At 43.3% G+C, this 18,384-nt stretch overlaps 1 protein-coding gene across 1 annotated transcript in view; it reads left to right on the plus strand.

Moving 5' to 3' along the window:
* kcnq1.2 (potassium voltage-gated channel, KQT-like subfamily, member 1.2) overlaps positions 1 to 18,384 on the plus strand; it is a 715,294-nt gene that overhangs the window by 143,228 nt on the left and 553,682 nt on the right. The window contains exon 10 of the mRNA XM_067999137.1: positions 12,907 to 13,035. Coding sequence (XP_067855238.1) covers positions 12,907 to 13,035 — 129 coding nt within the window. The remainder of the gene's footprint in view (positions 1 to 12,906; positions 13,036 to 18,384) is intronic.

Consider the following 18,384-nt stretch of genomic DNA (forward strand, 5'->3'; position numbering starts at 1 on the left):
TTGGTTTCATTGGTCAGAACATTGAATACAGGAGTTGGGATGTCTTGTTGAAGTTGTACAAGACATTAGTAAGGCCACACTTGGAGTACTGTGTACAGTTCTGGTCACCCTATTATAGAAAGGATATTATTAAACTAGAAAGAGTGTAGAAAAGATTTACTAGGATGCTGCCGGGACTTGATGGTTTGACTTATAGGGAGAGGTTGGATAGACTGAGACTTTTTTCCCTGGAGAGTAGGAGGTTGAGGGGTGATCTTATAGAAGTCTATAAAATAATGAGGGGCATAGATAAGGTAGATAGTCAAAATCTTTTCCCAAAGGTAGGGGAGTCTATAACGAGGGGACATAGATTTAAGGTGAGAGGGGAGAGATACAAAAGGGTCCAGAGGGGCAATTTTTTCACTCAAAGGGTGGTGAGTGTCTGGAACGAGCTGCCAGAGGCAGTAGTAGAGGCGGGTACAATTTTGTCTTTTAAGAAGCATTTGGACAGTTACATGGGTAAGATGGGTATAGAGGGATATGGGCCAAGTGCAGGCAATTGGGACTAGCTTAGTGGTATAAACTGGGCGACATGGACATGTTGGGCCGAAGGGCCTGTTTCCATGTTGTAAACTTCTATGATTCTATGATGCCAAGGTTGCTTCGATGCACTGTGGTATCTTGAGCCTCTTGGGACGAAGGGCTTCTAAGTTCTGGGTAGATTCTTCAGGCTGCATCACTACTGCAGGTGCACGGACAACCTGGTCCTGCATCCTGGCATCTACATGAGCTGACATTTGAAGGGGATGGCTATAAAGGGCACATGAGCTGGCACCATGGGGGAGGATGATATTATGAAGGTGGACTCTAACCACCTCTATTGTGCTGGTTCCTGCCTTGGACTGGCCACTGATCAGAGGGAGGGCAGACTAGATGGTATGAATTAGATCCTGCAGATCCTGAAAGATGGCACACCAAAGCCCTCAGAGCCAGTTGCCATCATTGATCAACTGTTTGCCAAGGCCTGAAAGCCAGTGATCAAAGCATCTACGTTGGATGCATCGACTGGTCTGAATGCTTCAGTTGGAAGACAAAGGCAGATGTTCCTGCAGGCTTTGTATTGTGTTGAATACTTCTCAGATATCGACAGAGGCTGGCATTAGACTATGTCGTGACCCCTGCTGTCTGCCACATGTTCTCCAAGATGGTCCTTAGGGACTCCATGTGAGTCTAATATTCATCTAGTCTCACGATTGGCCCTCTCCTGCTCCTGCTGTATAACTCCATTGAGAGGACATCCAAGTCAGACACTCTAAATCTGGTTGCCATCCTTCTTCCTGTTGCCTGCTTCCTCCAGTGTTGCCATTACCCCCTTTAAGCAACGGCAGATTTCATATCCTGTTGCAGTACTGGGTGTCTGCCTCTCTGCCAGCTATTTTCTACCATCTCTCTATCCTGCACCCCCCCCCCCCACAAAACTCCCACTGTCTGGCATTCACTTGGTGCTTAACTCCCACCTTTTTGTTTTTCTGACTCATTGGTGTTTCTGAGGTGTTACAGGCTCTTTTTTTCACAGCCTTTATGCCTGATTTAAATGATCCAATCCCACAATTTACAGCAGGATTAGTACTACAACATCATGTCAGGCGGAATTCCCTCCCCTCTTCACTACCATGGGAATTTTGGGTCGCAAGTGTTTGCTTAGAAAGGTTGTGTACTGAAGAGTGATATCATTGTAACAATAAAAACAACTTGCATTTATATAGTGCCTTTAACGTAGTAAAACATCCCAAAGCGCTTCACAGGAGCGATTATCAAACAAAATTTGACACTGAGCCACGTAAGGAGATATTAGGACAAGTAGAGGTAGGTTTTAAGGAGTGTCTTAAAGGAGGAGAGCGAGGTAGAGGGGTGGAGAGTTTTAGGGAGGGAATTCCAGAGCTTAGGGCCTAGGCAGCTGAAGGCAAGGCAGCCGATGGTGGAGCGATTAAAATTAGGGATGCGCAGGAGGCCATAATTGGAGGAGCGTAGTGATCTCGGAGGGTTGTAGGGCTGGAGGCGGTCACAGAAATAGGGAGAGGCAAGGCTGTGGAGGGATTTGAAAACAAGGATGTGAATTTTAAAATCTACGCATTGCTGGACTGGGAGCTAAAGTAGATCAGCGAGCTTCACCAATGGCTGAATGGGACTTGGTGCAAATTAGGATATGGCAGCAGAGTTTTGGATGAGCCGAAGAGGGTGGAAGACTGGAGGCTGGCTAGGAGAGCATTGGAATAGCCAAATCTAGAGGTAATAAATGTAAGGAATCTTACAACAGCAGGTTATAGTCCAACAGTTTTATTTGAAAATCACAAGCTTTCGGAGGCTTTCTCCTTCGTCAGGTGACACTCACCTGACGAAGGAGAGTAGGAAAGTTGAGGAGTGCTGAAGGGTTGGGGATTTGGAGGGGCTGAGTACCCAAGAGGGGAGAAATGAAAGGAGGCATAAAGATAGGGGAGGGGCCTAGGAGGGGTAAAGAGAAAAGAAGAAAAAAGGGGGAAATAGAAGTGATGGGCTCAGGTCTGCAGCGGCAGCCAAAACGCGCACACAAATGGACAAAGGGAAACTCAAGTTACATAGGTGTGATTAAAGAGCAAGATTAGGCTAGATATGTCCTGCTAATAAACACAAAAAAGATAGTGTAAAGAACTAACAATTGATGGATTTTTTTTTGCCTCACCTTTTACTCTGTTGACATGTCAAGACAATGGCTTCATAGAGAAACCCAGATATTGGCACATGGGACCATCTTAGGTGCTAATCTGGAATATTTGAGCTGAGAAAATTCACCACTGGCTGAGTATGCAGTAATAAACCGAATTGAAAGAAGCAAAAGAAGAGATTATCGTATTTGTTTTTCCAAGTGATGTAAATCTAGCTGGAAGGTGAATTTGGTTGTTGTCTATGTTAACCATAGCAAGCACCTGCCTTCTTCAATTTAGCTCCACGTGCACTTTAAAAAGTCTCCTCTTCTGTGTAAGCAAAGCATTTTGGGGTTTTAAAGGTAATCTTTTAGTATTAACACTTGGAAACTGTATGATTGATGAACTTTTGAGCATTTTATAAAGTAACTCTTGTTTATGGAAATTTTGTATATTGAAGACTGTGAAGTTGACAAATGCCAAGTGCTTTAACACAAGAAATTATAAACTGGAAAGGTTTACTGAAAAACAAAGAAATAGAACAGCAGTGGGAAACATTTTAAAACGGTGATCAACAGAGTCCAGGAGAAATATATACCACTAAAAAGCAAGAACAAAATAGCCAATAATGATGCAACATGGATGAATAAAGAGATAAGGACAAAATTGAAACTAAAGAAAAAGGCATACACTAAGTACGTAGACAACAAAGGAGAGGATGACGATCTGTAATGTATTGGTTTGAATTGTACTGGTTTGAAATTGTAATATTTACATTGAACTGTGTGTATCTTTAAACTCTATGAAATAAAGTATATTTTGAAATAAAGAAGAACAGAATGATAAAAGCGAATATGAAAAGGTTAGGAAAGAAGTAAAAAAAAAAAACAATTAGGAAGGCAAAAATAAACTAGGAAATTAAATTAGCAAGGAATATCAAAAAAAGTAAACTAATCTACAGATACTAAATAACAAAAGAAAAATCAGGATAGGGATAGGGCCACTAAGATACACACGATAAACTCACAGGCAATGACAGCGAAATGGAAGAAATATTAAATAATTATTTTGCCTCAGTATTTTTTTTCATTCATTCATGGGATGTGGGCGTTGCTGGCAAGGCCAGCATTTATTGCCCTTGAGAAGGTGGTGGTGAGCCGTCGCCTTCAACCGCTGCAGTCTGTGCGGTGAAGGTTCTCCCACAATGCTGTTAGGTAGGGAGTTCCAGGATTTTGACCCAGCGACGATGAAGGAAAGGCGATATATTTCCAAGTCAGGATGGTGTGTGACTTGGAGGGGAATGTGCAGGTGGTGGAGTTCCCATGCGCCTGCTGCCCTTGTCCTTCTAGGTGGTAGAGGTTGCGGGAATGGGAGGTGCTGTCGAAGAAGCCTTGGCGAGTTGCTGCAGTGCATCTTGTAGATGGTACACACTGCAACCACAGTGCACCGGTGGTGGAGGGAGGGAATGTTTAAGGTGGGTGGATGGGGTGCCAATCAAGCGGGCTGCTTTGTCCTGGATGGTGTCGAGCTTCTTGAGTGTTGTTGGAGCTGCACTCATCCAGGCAAGTGGAGAGTATTCCATCACACTCCTGACTTGTGCCTTGTAGAAGGCTTTGGGGAGTCAGGAGATGAGTCACTTGCTGCAGAATACCCAGCCTCTGACCTGCTCTTGTAGCCACAGTATTTATGTGGCTGGTCCAGTTTAGTTTCTGGTCAATGGTGACTCCCGGGGTATTGATGGTGGGGGATTCGGTGATGGTAATGCCGTTGAATGTCAAGGGGAGGTGGTTAGAATCTATCTTGTTGGAGATGATCATTGCCTGGCACTTGTCTGGCGCAAATGTTACTTGCCACTTATCAGCCCAAGCCTGGGTGTTGTCCAGATCTTGCTGCATGTGGGCACGGACTGCTTCATTATCTGAGGGGTTGCGAATGGAACTGAATACTGTGCAATCATCAGCGAACATCCCCACTTCTGACCTTATGATGGAAGGAAGGTCATTGATGAAGCAGCTGAAGATGGTTGGGCCAAGGACACTGCCCTGAGGAACTCCTGCAGCAATGGGGGCTGAGATGATTGGCCTCCAATAACCACTACCATCTTCCTTTGTGCTAGGTATGACTCCAGCCACTGGAGAGTTTTCCCCCTGATTCCTATTGACTTCAATTTTACTAGTGCTCCTTGATGCCACACTTGGTCAAATGCTGCCTTGATGTCAAGGGCAGTCACTCTCTCCTCACCTCTGGAATTCAGTTCTTTTGTCCATGTTTGGACTAATGCTGTAATGAGGTCTGGAGCTGAGTGGTCCTAGCGGAACCCAAACTGAGCATCGGTGAACAGGTTATTGGTGAATAAGTGCCGCTTGATAGCACTGTTGACGACACCTTCCATCACTTTGCTGATGATTGAGAGTAGACTGATGGGGCAGTAATTGGCCGGATTGGATTTGTCCTGCTTTTTTGAGGACAGGACATACCTGGACAATTTTCCACTTTGTCTGGTAGATGCCAGTGTTGTAACTGTACTGGAACAGCTTGGCTAGAAGTGCGGCTAGTTCTGGTGTACAAGTCTTCAGCATTACAGCTGAGCTGTTGTCAGGGCCCATAGCCTTTGCTGTATCCAGAGCACTCAGCTGTTTTTTTATATTGCGTGGAGTGAATTGAATTAGCTGAAGTCTGGCTTCTGTGATGGTGGCGGGGATTTCAGGAGGAGGCCGAGATGGATCATCCACTCAGCACTTCTGGCTGAAGATGGTTGCAAATGCTTCAACCTTGTCTTTTGCACTCATGTGCTGGGCTCTGCCATCATTGAGGATGGGGATGTTCACGGTGCCTCCTCCTCCCATTAGTTGTTTAATTATCCACCACTATTCATGACTGGATGTGGCAGGACTGGAGAGCTTTGATCTGATCCGTTGGTTGTGAGATCGCTTAACTCTGTCCATAGCACGCTGCTTCCGCTGTTTAGCATGCATGTGGTCCTGTGTTGTAGCTTCACCAGGTTGGCACCTCGTTTTTAGGTACGCCTGGTGCTGCTCCTGGCATGCTCTTCTACACTCCTCATTGAACCAGAGTTGATCCCCTGGCTTGTTGGTAATGGTAGAGTGAGAGATATGCTGGGCCATGAGGTTACCGATTGTGCTGGAATACAATTCTGATGGCCCACGGCGCTTCATGGATGCCCAGTTTTGAGCTGCCAGATGTGTTCTGAATCTATCCCATTTAGCACGGTGGTAGTGCCACACAACACGTTGGACGGTGTCCTCAGTGCGAAGATGGGACTTTGTCTCCACAAGGACTGTGCGGTGGTCACTCTTACCAATACTGTCATGGATAGATGCATCTGCGACAGGTAGATTGGTGAGGACGAGGTCAAGTAGTTTTTTCCCTCGTGTTGATGTTCTCACCACCTGTCTGGCCCAGTCTGGCAGCTATGTCCTACAGGACACAGCCAGTTCGGTCATTAGCGGTGCTACCGAGCCACTCTTGGTGATGGACATTGAAGTCCCCCACCCAGAGTACCTTCTCTGCCCTTGCTACCCTCAGTGCTTCTCAACATGGAGGGTGGTCGGTGGTAATCAGCAGGAGGTTTCCTTGCTTATGTTTGACCTGATGCCATGAGGTCTGGAGTCAATGTTGAGGACTCCCAGGGCCACTCCCTCCTGTCTGTAAACCACTGTGCCGCCACCTCTGGTGAGTCTGGACATAGCTAGGGATGGTGATGAAGGAGTCTGGGATGTTGGCTGAAAGATATGATTCAGTGACTATGGTTATGTCAGGCTGTTGCTTGACTAATTTTGGCAGGATTTTGCAGGGTTGATGGTCTTCCTTTGCCTTTGCCGTGTCCGGTGCCTAGTGGTTCATACGGTTTTATTCTTATCGTGAATTTTTGTAGCATGATTGTACAGCTGAGTGGCTTGCTAGGCCATTTCAGGGGGCAATTAAGAATCAACCACATTGCCGTGGGTCTGGAGTCACATATAGGCTAGACGAGGTAAGGACGGCAGGTTTCCTTCCTTAAAAGGGCATTATTGAACTAGAATGAGTTTTTAACGAAAATCTAGTAGTTTCGTGGTCACCATTACTGATACTAGCTTTTTATACCAGATTTTATTTAATTAACTGAATTTAAATTCCCTAGTTGTGGTGGTGTGATTTGAACTTATGACTCTGGATTACTAGTCCAGGACTCTGGATTACTAGTCCAGTAACACAACCATTATGCTACCGTACCTGATTTACCAGGGAGACTAATACGCTGGGCAGGACATTAGAAGAAGAGATCAAAAAAGATATAAAGACATTTAAGATAGAAAGGGGGGAGATAATTGATAAACTAATCAAACTTAGAGTGGATAAAACCCCAGGTCCGGATGGATTGCATTCACGCATATTGAGAGAAGTTAGGAAAGAGATAGCAGAGGCACTATTACATATATATAAAAATTCATTAGAAAAGGGAATAGTGCCAGAGGACCAGTTCTGACGAAAGGTCTTCGACCTGAAATGTTAGCTCTGTTTCTTTCCCCACAGATGCTGCCTGACTTGCTGAGCTCTTCCAGCATTTTCTGTTGTTTTTTTTAATTCGTTCACGGGATGTGGGCGTCGCTGGCGAGGCCAGCATTTATTGCCCATCCCTAATTGCCCTCGAGAAGGTGGTGGTGAGCCGCCTTCTTGAACCGCTGCAGTCCGTGTGGTGATGGTTCTCCCACAGTGCTGTTAGGAAGGGAGTTCCAGGATTTTGACCCAGCGACAATGAAGGAACGGCGATATATTTCCAAGTCGGGATGGTGTGTGACTTGGAGGGGAACGTGCAGGTGGTGTTGTTCCCACGTGCCTGCTGCCCTTGTCCTTCTAGGTGGTAGAGGTCGCGGGTTTGGGAGGTGCTGTCGAAGAAGCCTTGGCGAGTTGCTGCAGTGCATCCTGTGGATAGTGCACACTGCAGCCACGGTGCGCCGGTGGTGAAGGGAGTGAATGTTCAGGGTGGTGGATGGGGTGCCAATCATGCGGGCTGCTTTATCTTGGATGGTGTCGAGCTTCTTGAGTGTTGTTGGAGCTGCACTCATCCAGGCAAGTGGGGAGTATTCCATCACGCTCCTTACTTGTGCCTTGTAGATGGTGGAAAGGCTTTGGGGAGTCAGGAGGTGAGTCACTCGCCGCAGAATACCCAGCCTCTGACCTGCTCTAGTAGCCACAGTATTTATATGGCTGGTCCAGTTAAGTTTCTGGTCAATGGTGACCCCCAGGATGTTGATGGTGGGGGATTCGGCGATGGTAATGTCGTTGAATGTCAGGGGGAGGTGGTTAGACTCTCTCTTGTTGGAGATGGTCATTGCCTGGCACTTATCTGGCGTGAATGTTACTTGCCACTTGTGAGCCCAAGCCTGGATGTTGTCCAGGTCTTGCTGCATGTGGGCTCGGACTGCTTCATTATTTGAGGGGTTGCGAATGGAACTGAACACTGTGCAGTCATCAGCGAACATCCCCATTTCTGACCTTATGATGGAGGGAAGGTCATTGATGAAGCAGCTGAAGATGGTTGGGCCTAGCACACTGCCCTGAGGAACTCCTGCAGCAATGTCCTGGGGCTGAGATGATTGGCCTCCAACAACCACTACCATCTTCCTTTGTGCTAGGTATGCCTCCAGCCACTGGAGAGTTTTCCCCCTGATTCCCATTGACTTCAATTTTACTAGGGCTCCTTGGTGCCACACTCGGTCAAATGCTGCCTTGATGTCAAGGGCAGTCACTCTCACCTCACCTCTGGAATTCAGCTCTTTTGTCCATGTTTGGACCAAGGCTGTAATGAGGTCTGGAGCCGAGTGGTCCTGGCGGAACCCAAACTGAGCATCGGTGAGCAGGTTATTGGTGAGTAAGTGCCACTTGATAGCACTGTCGATGACACCTTCCATCACTTTGCTGATGATTGAGAGTAGACTGATGGGGCGGTAATTGGCCGGATTGTTAGTGCCAGAGGACTGGCGGACAACCAATGTGATTCCTATATTTAAAAAGGGAAATAGAACAAGTCCAGGGAACCAAAGACCAATTAGCTTAAAGCCGGTGGTAGGAAAGATAATGGAATCCATACTTAAAGATGTAATAGAGAAACATCTAGAAATCAAAAATATAATGAAGAATAATCAACACGGATTTCAAAAGGGAAGGTCATGCTTGGCCAACCTTATTGAATTTTTTGAAGAAGTAACAGAAAGTATAGACAAGGGCAAAGTAGTAGATGTAATATATTTGGATTTTCAAAAGGCCTTTGATAAGGTACTGTATAGTAGACTCATGATTAAGGCCAGAGCATGTGGAGTCAGGGGACAAGTAGCAGAATGGATCGCAAGCTGGCTGCAAAACAGGAAACAGAGAGTAGGGGTTAAAGGTAGTTACTCAAACTGGCAAATGGTGGGAAGTGGTGTTCCACAAGGATCGGTGCTGGGACCACTGTTGTTCATCATATACATAAACGATTTAGGCTCAGGAATTGGAAGTACAATTTCAAAATTTGCAGACAACACCAAATTGGGAGGTATAGTTAATACTGAGGAGGACTGCAACAAAAAAAAGAAGACATTAATAAACTAGAAGGATGGGCGTGTAATTGGCAAATGAATTTCAATATAGATAAGTGTGAGGTGGTACATTTTGGTAGGAATAATAAGGAGGCCACATACTCCTTGGAAAATAAGAGTCTAAATGGGACGGAGGAGCAGAGGGATTTAGGGGTACAGGTACACAAATCACAAAGTAATGATGCAGGTTAATAAGACCATTTAAAAAAAAACAGCATACCAAGCACTATGGTTTATTTCTAGAGGGATAGAATTGAAAAGCAGAGAAGTTATGCTAAACTTGAACAGAACTTTGCTTAGACCCACACTATAAAAAGGATATAGAGGCACTGGAGAGGGTGCAGAAAAGATTTACTAGGATGATACCAGAAAGGGGAGGTTATATCTATCAGGAAAGATTGAATAGGTGGGGTTCTTTTCTCTAGAAAAGAGATGACTGAGGGGTGACCTGATGGAGGTCTTTAAGATTATGTAAGGGTTTGATAGGGTAGACATAGAGAAGATGTTTCCATTTGCGGGGGAGACCAGAACTAGGGGCCATAAATCTAAGATAGTCACTAACAAATGCAATAGGGGATTCAGGAGAAACTTCTTTACCCAGAGAAGTATTAGAATCCGGAACTCGCTACCACAAGGAGTAGTTGAGGCGACTGGCAGAGATGCATTTAAGGGGAAGCAAGATCAACACATGAGGATGAAGGAAATAGAAGGCTACGTTGGTAGGGTTAAATGAAGATGGCTGGGAGGAGGCTCATATAGCACATAAACACTGGCATGGACCTGTTGGGCCGAATGGTCTGTTTCTGTGCTGTACATTCTTTGTAAACTTGAAGGCGAGAACCAGCTGATGGGGAAAGTGGTGGGGAAGTGCCTGAAGGCCCAAAAGGAGCTGTGGATAGGTCAAGTGGAGAAGCTGATAGGTGGGATTGCAGGAGGGTGGCAGCTGTCAGGGCCACGGGCAACTTAGGCCTCATTCTCCTTAAACTACTCCCCCTCTAGGCTACTAGAATTCAACAACCCTCTAATATTGCTAGACCATGGGCCCCAGTCCTTATGGATTCCAAGACTGCCTTACCTATGACTTTTATCTCTGCTCCCAGGGTCCACACCTACCAGTGCTTCCTAGATCCATACCTCCCGAGGATCTACCTCAAAATACTGCTAGACCCTGAGACCATATTCGCAGTACTTCTAGATCCCAGGCCTCTTCCCAGTCCTCCCGGATCCCAGGGTCAATCAGTATCCTTTATAATGCTATTTGGCATAAGACCCCTGTTCTTAAATAAAACCTCTACTTATCGTGAGCACCCCATGGGACATCAGCTAATACTGTAAAATATATACATCTGGCTGCATTAATTATGTGTGGAGAAAATGTACTGTTCCTAATCTGAACCATGGTTAATGTAAAAGCTATTTTTTTGTTAATTTTGAAATCTGGCACACATTAAGTCATAATCTCCTTGCTTCATGCATTCAGTTTTTGTACTGGAATTAAGTGACCTGGTTCACTTTCTGTATGTCTCATAGTTCAGCTTTATTTACATTTCCTTGCAAAGGTTATGTCCTCATTTTTGGAAGTATTACTCACCAATCAAAAAACTTTACTGTACAGATCACAGCTATTATATTTACATGTTCTATTCTGAGGTCAACTATATTTATTGTTTGGAAGTCCTTATGATTTATGAAATTTAGAGTATCGAAGCATTCTGCAAATGCTGATTTCACTCCTGCTATGTTATTTTCAGCTGCTGTCTGAGGTACATATTTGGTGATTAAATTATTCTCAGTAATCTTGATGTTGTTCACAGACAATTTTTTTTCTTAAAACTGTGTCTCTTTTTTTGCTGTAATTGCCACTGCTTGTTTCCCACTCTAATTTTTCCTCTCCCTGTCTCTGGGTGAAAATTGTGGTAAAGTTTAAAAATAACAAAGTAGGTTTTAAAGCTAACGTGGCTGCTTTGTGTTTTTTTTTTGTGGAATTAGATGTCAGGATTTAATTGGTCTGTAGTGAATATGTAACTGGATAATATCAAATGGTTAGTGTGGACCAATAAGCACCATTTTTCATTTTCTATTATCATACACCTCTATGCTCTACTTTCAAAGACACACAAAATCATTATTAGTGCATCATCTGTGCATTAACTTTCATAAACTAATTTAGTTGCCTAAATGTATATCTTACTTGCCTAAAATGCATTTTACTTGCTCAAAATGGCAAATACATCAGGATATATTTCCATGATTTGCAGATCATTGTCATACTCCTGAGTACCTTCCTGCCATCTGCCCATTCAAATCTGCCGAAAAGTCAGCAGGTAGCAGGCAGGAAGCCTAGACTGTAGACTCTCAAATTATGTTTGACTTGTGATATATTTACTTTACTTTTCAATTACTGAAGTATTGTGACACATCAACTGATAAAAGCACATAGCAATCAACCCAACAACACTAACATTTTGTTATCTATCTATTCCATGGACTGCCATGACTGCACACATGCACCACAATACAAAATTATCTAAACTATATACATAAAATATCATAGTATATGCAACAATAAGTCTGGACTCAAAATACTTTCTTACGTCATTTTAACAGGTGTGTTTTATTTTGCAAAGATTTAAATAACAGAGAAGTAAGTTCAAATTTAGAAAGGAAATCAGGTGGAATTTCATTTACACACATGGGATAGTTGACAATATAAATGGTTCAAGAAACAATTCGAAGCATTTCTGGAAAGAGAAGGGATTGAGGGGCACGGTAAGTTGGTGCATAGGCACACTTGTGATCTACCCAAAGGGATAGACAGTTTGGGCCAAATAGCCTTTTTCAAAAAATTCTTGTTACATATTTTATGTTAATTACCTGAAATGTGCAGTAGAACCAGGCCACATGAAAGGGCTTGGTGACTGGAGAAAAATAATGCAACAAGTGATTTGAGCCTACATAACTTGCAAATTGGTGTCACAGGTGATCCAGTGTCACTTGACCTGACAGTTGTCTGCAATGTACATGGGATAAGTAATTCAATTGTTCAGTTTGAAAAAATTCTCTCATAGCAACAGAAGTAGGCCATTAAGCCCTTCGAGTCTGTTCCGCCATTCAATTAGATCATGGCTGATCTATACCTCAACTGCATTTACCCACCTTTGGTCCATATCCCTTGATACCCCTACGTAACAACAATCTATCAATCTAAGTCTTGAAAGTTTCAATTGATCCAGCAACCACAGCCTTTTGAGGGAGAAGGTTTGAGATTTCTACTACTCTTTGTGTGAAGAAGTACTTCCTGATTTCACTCCTGAATGGCCTAGATCTAATTTTAAGATTATGTCCCCTTGTTCTGGATTCCCCCACCAAAGGAACTGGTTTCTTTGTGTCGACCCCATGGAATACTTTTTATCATTTTAGACACCTAGATTAGATCACCTCTCAATCTTCTATACTCAAGGGAATACAAGCCAAGTTTATGTAACCTATAGTCATAATTTTACCCTTTAAGCATAACGGTAACATTTTAAGGGACTATTTATGCTTACGTTTTTTATGTTGTGGTATTTTTGTGATGCTTGTAGTTTACTACCTCTTACAGTATTGGGTCAAGGCAGCTTAACCAACTGCAGCTAAACCTTGTAAAATAATCTTCTTGCCTTTTATAGACCTTATGGAGATGCTATGCTGCAGAGAAGTCCCAAAGCTCCACAGCTACTTGGAAGATATATGTAATGCCTCCAGATCACAGTTCCAAAACTTCATTAACACCATCCAGCCCAAATGCGAGAAAACAGGTAACAATTGTTATATTTAAGGATGCTATTAACAGTTACAATTTACACTTATTTTGAGCTGTAATTCTAAATCTGTTCTCCAGTGATAATTTGAATATTTGAGGTAAAAAGATTGTCATTTATTTGATGTATTACTTAATATATTTGCAGCTAGTATACTGACAACAGTACCAGTTTAGGGAGGCATATTCAAAGTATGAAAATGTGTACATTTTTTTCCCCCTTGAGGTGATAAGTGGCGCTTGTGCTACAGCTGATTGACTTGTCTTGAGAGGGATCTTGCCAGCCTCCTAGCTAGGCTGTCACTTAGTTATGGGAATGAGATTTGTGCCGCATATTGCAGGCTAAAATTCCTGAGATTGTGATACTTTTCACCAGATGAGGAATTTCTGTTTGTAGCATGCAGCAGAGTCTGCTCCTAGAGTGAGCAACAGTGTCAGCTGGGCGCTGGAGCTAGGACCGGTGCTGAGGAGCAAAGTGCGGAGTACAGAATGCCACCTGAAGGGAAAGAAAATTACTGTTCAGGGAGCTTTAGGGAAAGTAATGGCTTTGTTGATCAGTTGAATATAGATAAACCCAAATGTCATTTATATATTTCCTATAAATTTATTTTTAAGAATGAAAAATTATCAATTTTGAAGTAAAAAGTGTACTAAAATTAACTGGAATGCCCCATTTTTAATGTAAAATTCTAACTTTTTTGTAGACGTATACCCCCTATAAATGCACACATCAACACACTCAGGAGGGATAAGGGGCCCATTTGAAAATTGTATAGAAATTCTAAATTGGTTGCTTCCACCATTACTGTGCAGTGGATGTTTATTTACATTAGTTAGCAGTTTCAGAATTCTCTTTAGTATAATGTCTATATCCTGTAAAATAGATATGACTGGTAGTAAAGTCTTACTCAACATTTGTTTGAATTGCAATAAAGAAGTATGTTTGCTTGAACAGTTTAAATTCCAGGGCCGCATTTCATTCAAATTCACTGGATAATTGCATTCCTCGGGAATGGAATGGGAGGGGGAAAGGTAGACGTAATGTCTGGCTTAACTAGCTTAAACTTCACATTTTGTCGGCAGACCACCACAGAGAGACAATGACTGCAGTTGTGTAAAAGGCCCGTATCCCAGATCATCCTGCCTCCCAGCTGGAACAGGTTGCCTGGTGGCTACTGTACCGTAAGGAGAAAGAAAAAGAGGAAAAAAGGCTGTGCGAAGGAAAAAAATATGTGAAGCTCTTTGTGAGTTCACTGCTAGGTCAGATACACATACACATTCCAAACACGTCAGTTATTAGATCAAAAGAAGATTAATATATGATTTGTAGGCACCAAAGGCCATTGAGGCTTTGAAGCCTTTTCCCAAAGGTTTTAGTGTTTCAGAACCCATTGTCCTGTGGAATGCACATGCCTTTTAGCACTGTGGTGATGAGGACTTAGACTGATAAACGGAGGATACCACATAGATCCTGATGTACACAAGTGAATCCATTACATGACATACGAGAGGCTATAGCCAAGTCAAGTCCACGATTCACATAAATGTCAAAATGAAACTAGTATTCTGATTTTTGTGTAATATCTAATTGACCAGAGTTTGAAAAATTGTAAAAACAAAAATTATTTTATTAATGAGGTTTAACTGATACTTAAATGCTATGTCACACTATAAACTGCATCAAGTGCATGGGTGTACACATTTTGTAGGTTCAATCTATTAAAAAGGAGGTTTATGTTGATCTTTAGAGTAGATGGATATTCCAACTTGAAATTTGGTCCTGGTGTAGCAGTTAATTTATGAGAGGCAAAAGTATGAAAAATAGGTGTCACATTATTCCAGAAATCTAACTTTTCTCATGATGTATCTTAATACAAAATACTGAGTGAAAGTTTCTGAGACTTTGTAGCACTAATGGGGCCTTGCATGCAACAGGTGGCTTATCAGAATGTTAACAGGTATATAGCCTGTGATTTTCTGTCCATTGGTTTCAATGACTGAAAATTGCAGGCAGTGCACCTGTGATTTTCTGATTAGCTGCCATGTCAGTCTCAGAAAAATTAACTTTTGATATAAACTTGGCATGGCATAAGGGTGGCTGTGGATTGGTCTTCACTATGATATATATTTTTTTCTAATCCAAATGTTGCACTGTATTATTCAAAGTAACAGCCTTTTCTGTAAACCTACACTTTATTTGCAAAGTTGAGGATACATTATTGATACAGAGCCAGACCTCAAAGGGCAAAGGAATGATGTAATTTTAATCACGGTGCATTTGTTGAAGACAATTGCATATGTGCTTTGACATATTTCGGTACTTTGATTAATACAGTTCCATGCAGCAGTTTTTCACTTCTCATGTAGCGTAACTCACAAATACTGATTTACCATATCCGATACAGTATTAACAATGTTTTTTGTTTTGAAGTATTATAAGCTAAATGTACTACGCACAATTTAGATAGCTGCTACTTGAGAGTATAAGAATTATGCATTAGGATTTTTTTTCAACTGACAATGAAACATTTAAAGTAGTCCTAGTAGTTTACCAATTGCTGCAATACTTCCTTTGAAGTTAATAGCACTGATTTATGTTTTTCACACATAAGAACTGTGCCACAGAAGCTTTCTTTGGGCCAAAAAATCAGTTAATTTGACTTAAACTGGTCTGTTTTGGTCTAGTTCCTGTGAAAATAAGATGCTTGGAGATTTTCTTTATTTTAGCTGTGCTTTTTCTTTTCTCCCCCTTACACCTTATGCACTATTCTGTGTCTGAGATGGGGAACTAAGGACCTAAGGGACTTCTGCTCCCAAACACACTGGAGCGGCCTCATGTAACTCATCTTTGTACTTTCCCTCTATTCATATTTGAAACCTGACTCAAAAAAGGGCAAGATTGGATACTAAACGTTCTTGGATACAAGGGGCTCGATTTTTGCACCCCTGTTCGTGGCGGGGGAGTTTTTAGAAATGATAATCTGGGACAAAATTAATAGTTACTTGGATAAGTGTGGATTAATAAAGGAAAGCCAGCATAGATTTGTTAAAGGCAAATCATGTTTAACTAACTTGATTGAATTTTTTGATGAGATAACAGAGAGGGTTGATGAGGGCAATGCGGTTGATGTGTATTTGGACTTTGAAAAGGCATTTGATAAAGTGCCATATACTTGGCTTGTCAGCAAAATTGAAGCCCATGGAATAAAAGGGGCAATGACAGCATGGATATGAAATTGGCTAAGTGATAGAAAACAGAGAGTAGTGTTGAACGGTTGTTTTTCGGACTGGAGGAATGTTTACAGTGGTGTTCCCCATGGGTCGGTATAGCACCACAGTTTTTTTTGATATATGTTAATGACTTGGACTTGGGTGTACAGGGCACAATTTCAAAATTTGCAGATGACACTAAACTTGGAAGTGTAGTATGATGTGGAGATGCCGGTGATGGACTGGGGTGGACAAATGTAAGGAATCTTACAACACCAGGTTATAGTCCAACAGTTTTACTTGAAAATCACAAGCTTTCGGAGGCTTTCTCCTTCGTCAGGTGAGTGTGGGATTCCTTGAAGGTTACCGCATGTATAGTCAGAGAACAATGCCTGGTGATTACAGATAATCTTTCCAACTGCCCATTGTCAAGGCAATCAGACAGAGAGACAGTACATATAGGACTACTGAATATACGAACGGTCTGAACCCAAAGACAGAGAGAGAGAGAGAGAGAGAGAGAGAGAGAAACAGTGAGGAGGATAGTAATAGCCTTCAAGAGGATATAGACAGGCTGGTGGAATGGGCAGACAGATGGCAGATGAAATTTAACGCAGAGAAGTGTGAAGTGCTACATTTTGGTAGGAAGAATAAGGAGAGGCAATATAAACTAAATGGTACAATTCTAAAGTGGGTGCAGGAACAGAGAGATATGTGCACAAATCTTTGAAGGTGGCAGGACAGGTGAGAAAGTGGTTAAAAAAGCCTACGAGATCTTGGGCTTTATAAATAGAGGCTTAGAGTACAAAAGCAGGGAAATTAAGTTGAACCTTTATAAAACACTAGTTTGGCCACAACTGGAGTATTGGGCTCGATGTTACCAGGGCTGCGGGTTCGCAGCGGTGGGGGGGGGGCTATTGGGCACCTGGGTAACGCGCCCGGTGAAATCAGTCTGCCCCCCGCGCGATCGCAGCCTAATTGGATCCACTTACCTGGCCTTCCGGGTTCCCCACTGCTGATCTGCGCGTCGGGCGGGCTGCGCATGCGCAGTAAGGTCTGTGAGCTGGAGGAGCTCTATTTAAAGGGGCAGTCCTCCACTGACTGATGCTGCAACAAATAGCAAAAATTACAGCATGGAGCAGCCCAGGGGGAAGGCTGCTCCCAGTTTAATGATGCCTCACTCCAGGTATCATTAGATGGGGTGAGGAGGAGGGGGAGGACAGAGATCTTCCCCCCGGCGGGCGGGAGGAAGCGGCCTGCCTCTGCCACCAGGAAGGCCTGGCTCGAGATGGCAGAGGAGGTCACCTGCACCACCATCATATCGCCCACCTGCATAAAGTGCAGGATGTGCTGCAATGACCTAAGTAGGTCAGCCAAAGTGAGTACACTTACTCATTCCCCTACACTCCATCTGCCACATCACCACCCCCACCCCACATCTCCTTCTGCACTGCCAACACTACTCTGTCAAATCACCCCTCATACCCACTCAAAGCTCATCCTCATCTTACCTGCACTTATTCACCTCGCCAGTACTCATCCCGCCACTACCACTCAACCCAATCCTCATACAATCTCATGGCTCTATCTCATACTCGCCCTCTGGTGCATCTCTTTCACAGTCAGCCTCACTCAACCTGCCACTACCTGTGCTGCAGCCACAGGGCATGCATCACATATGTACAGTAGGCAGCGTAAGGCAAACGTATCGTGAGCATGAAGGGGAGGCACAAGGGTGTTTGAGGGTTTGTCATGGTTTTTACTTATATTGAATTTCTGACCAACTCACATTACATATTATATTGTCACCACTACTGCCACGTCTTTGCGAATCTTGTCTGGTTTGTGCAATAATGCCCTTTCCTGAGGATCACCATGAAGACCCACAACTGATGCCACCCATTGTGTCACTGCAGAGTGGTGTAGGGGTATTTGCAGGGCTCTTTTGTGCAGACAACTGAGAGACGTCGGCGATGTCCCCGGTGGCACCCTGGAAGGATGCGGAGGAGAAGTTGTTGAGGGCAGTGGTGACTTTGACAGCGACAGGTAAGAAGATGGTGCTCGGGCCAACCGGGAGCAGCTCGGCATGAAGGAGGCTGCAGATGTCCACGACTACATGTCGAGTGACTGCTGCTCA

This window comes from Heptranchias perlo, chromosome 18 (genome assembly GCF_035084215.1).
Source record: "Heptranchias perlo isolate sHepPer1 chromosome 18, sHepPer1.hap1, whole genome shotgun sequence".
Classification (NCBI taxonomy): Eukaryota; Metazoa; Chordata; class Chondrichthyes; order Hexanchiformes; family Hexanchidae; genus Heptranchias; species Heptranchias perlo.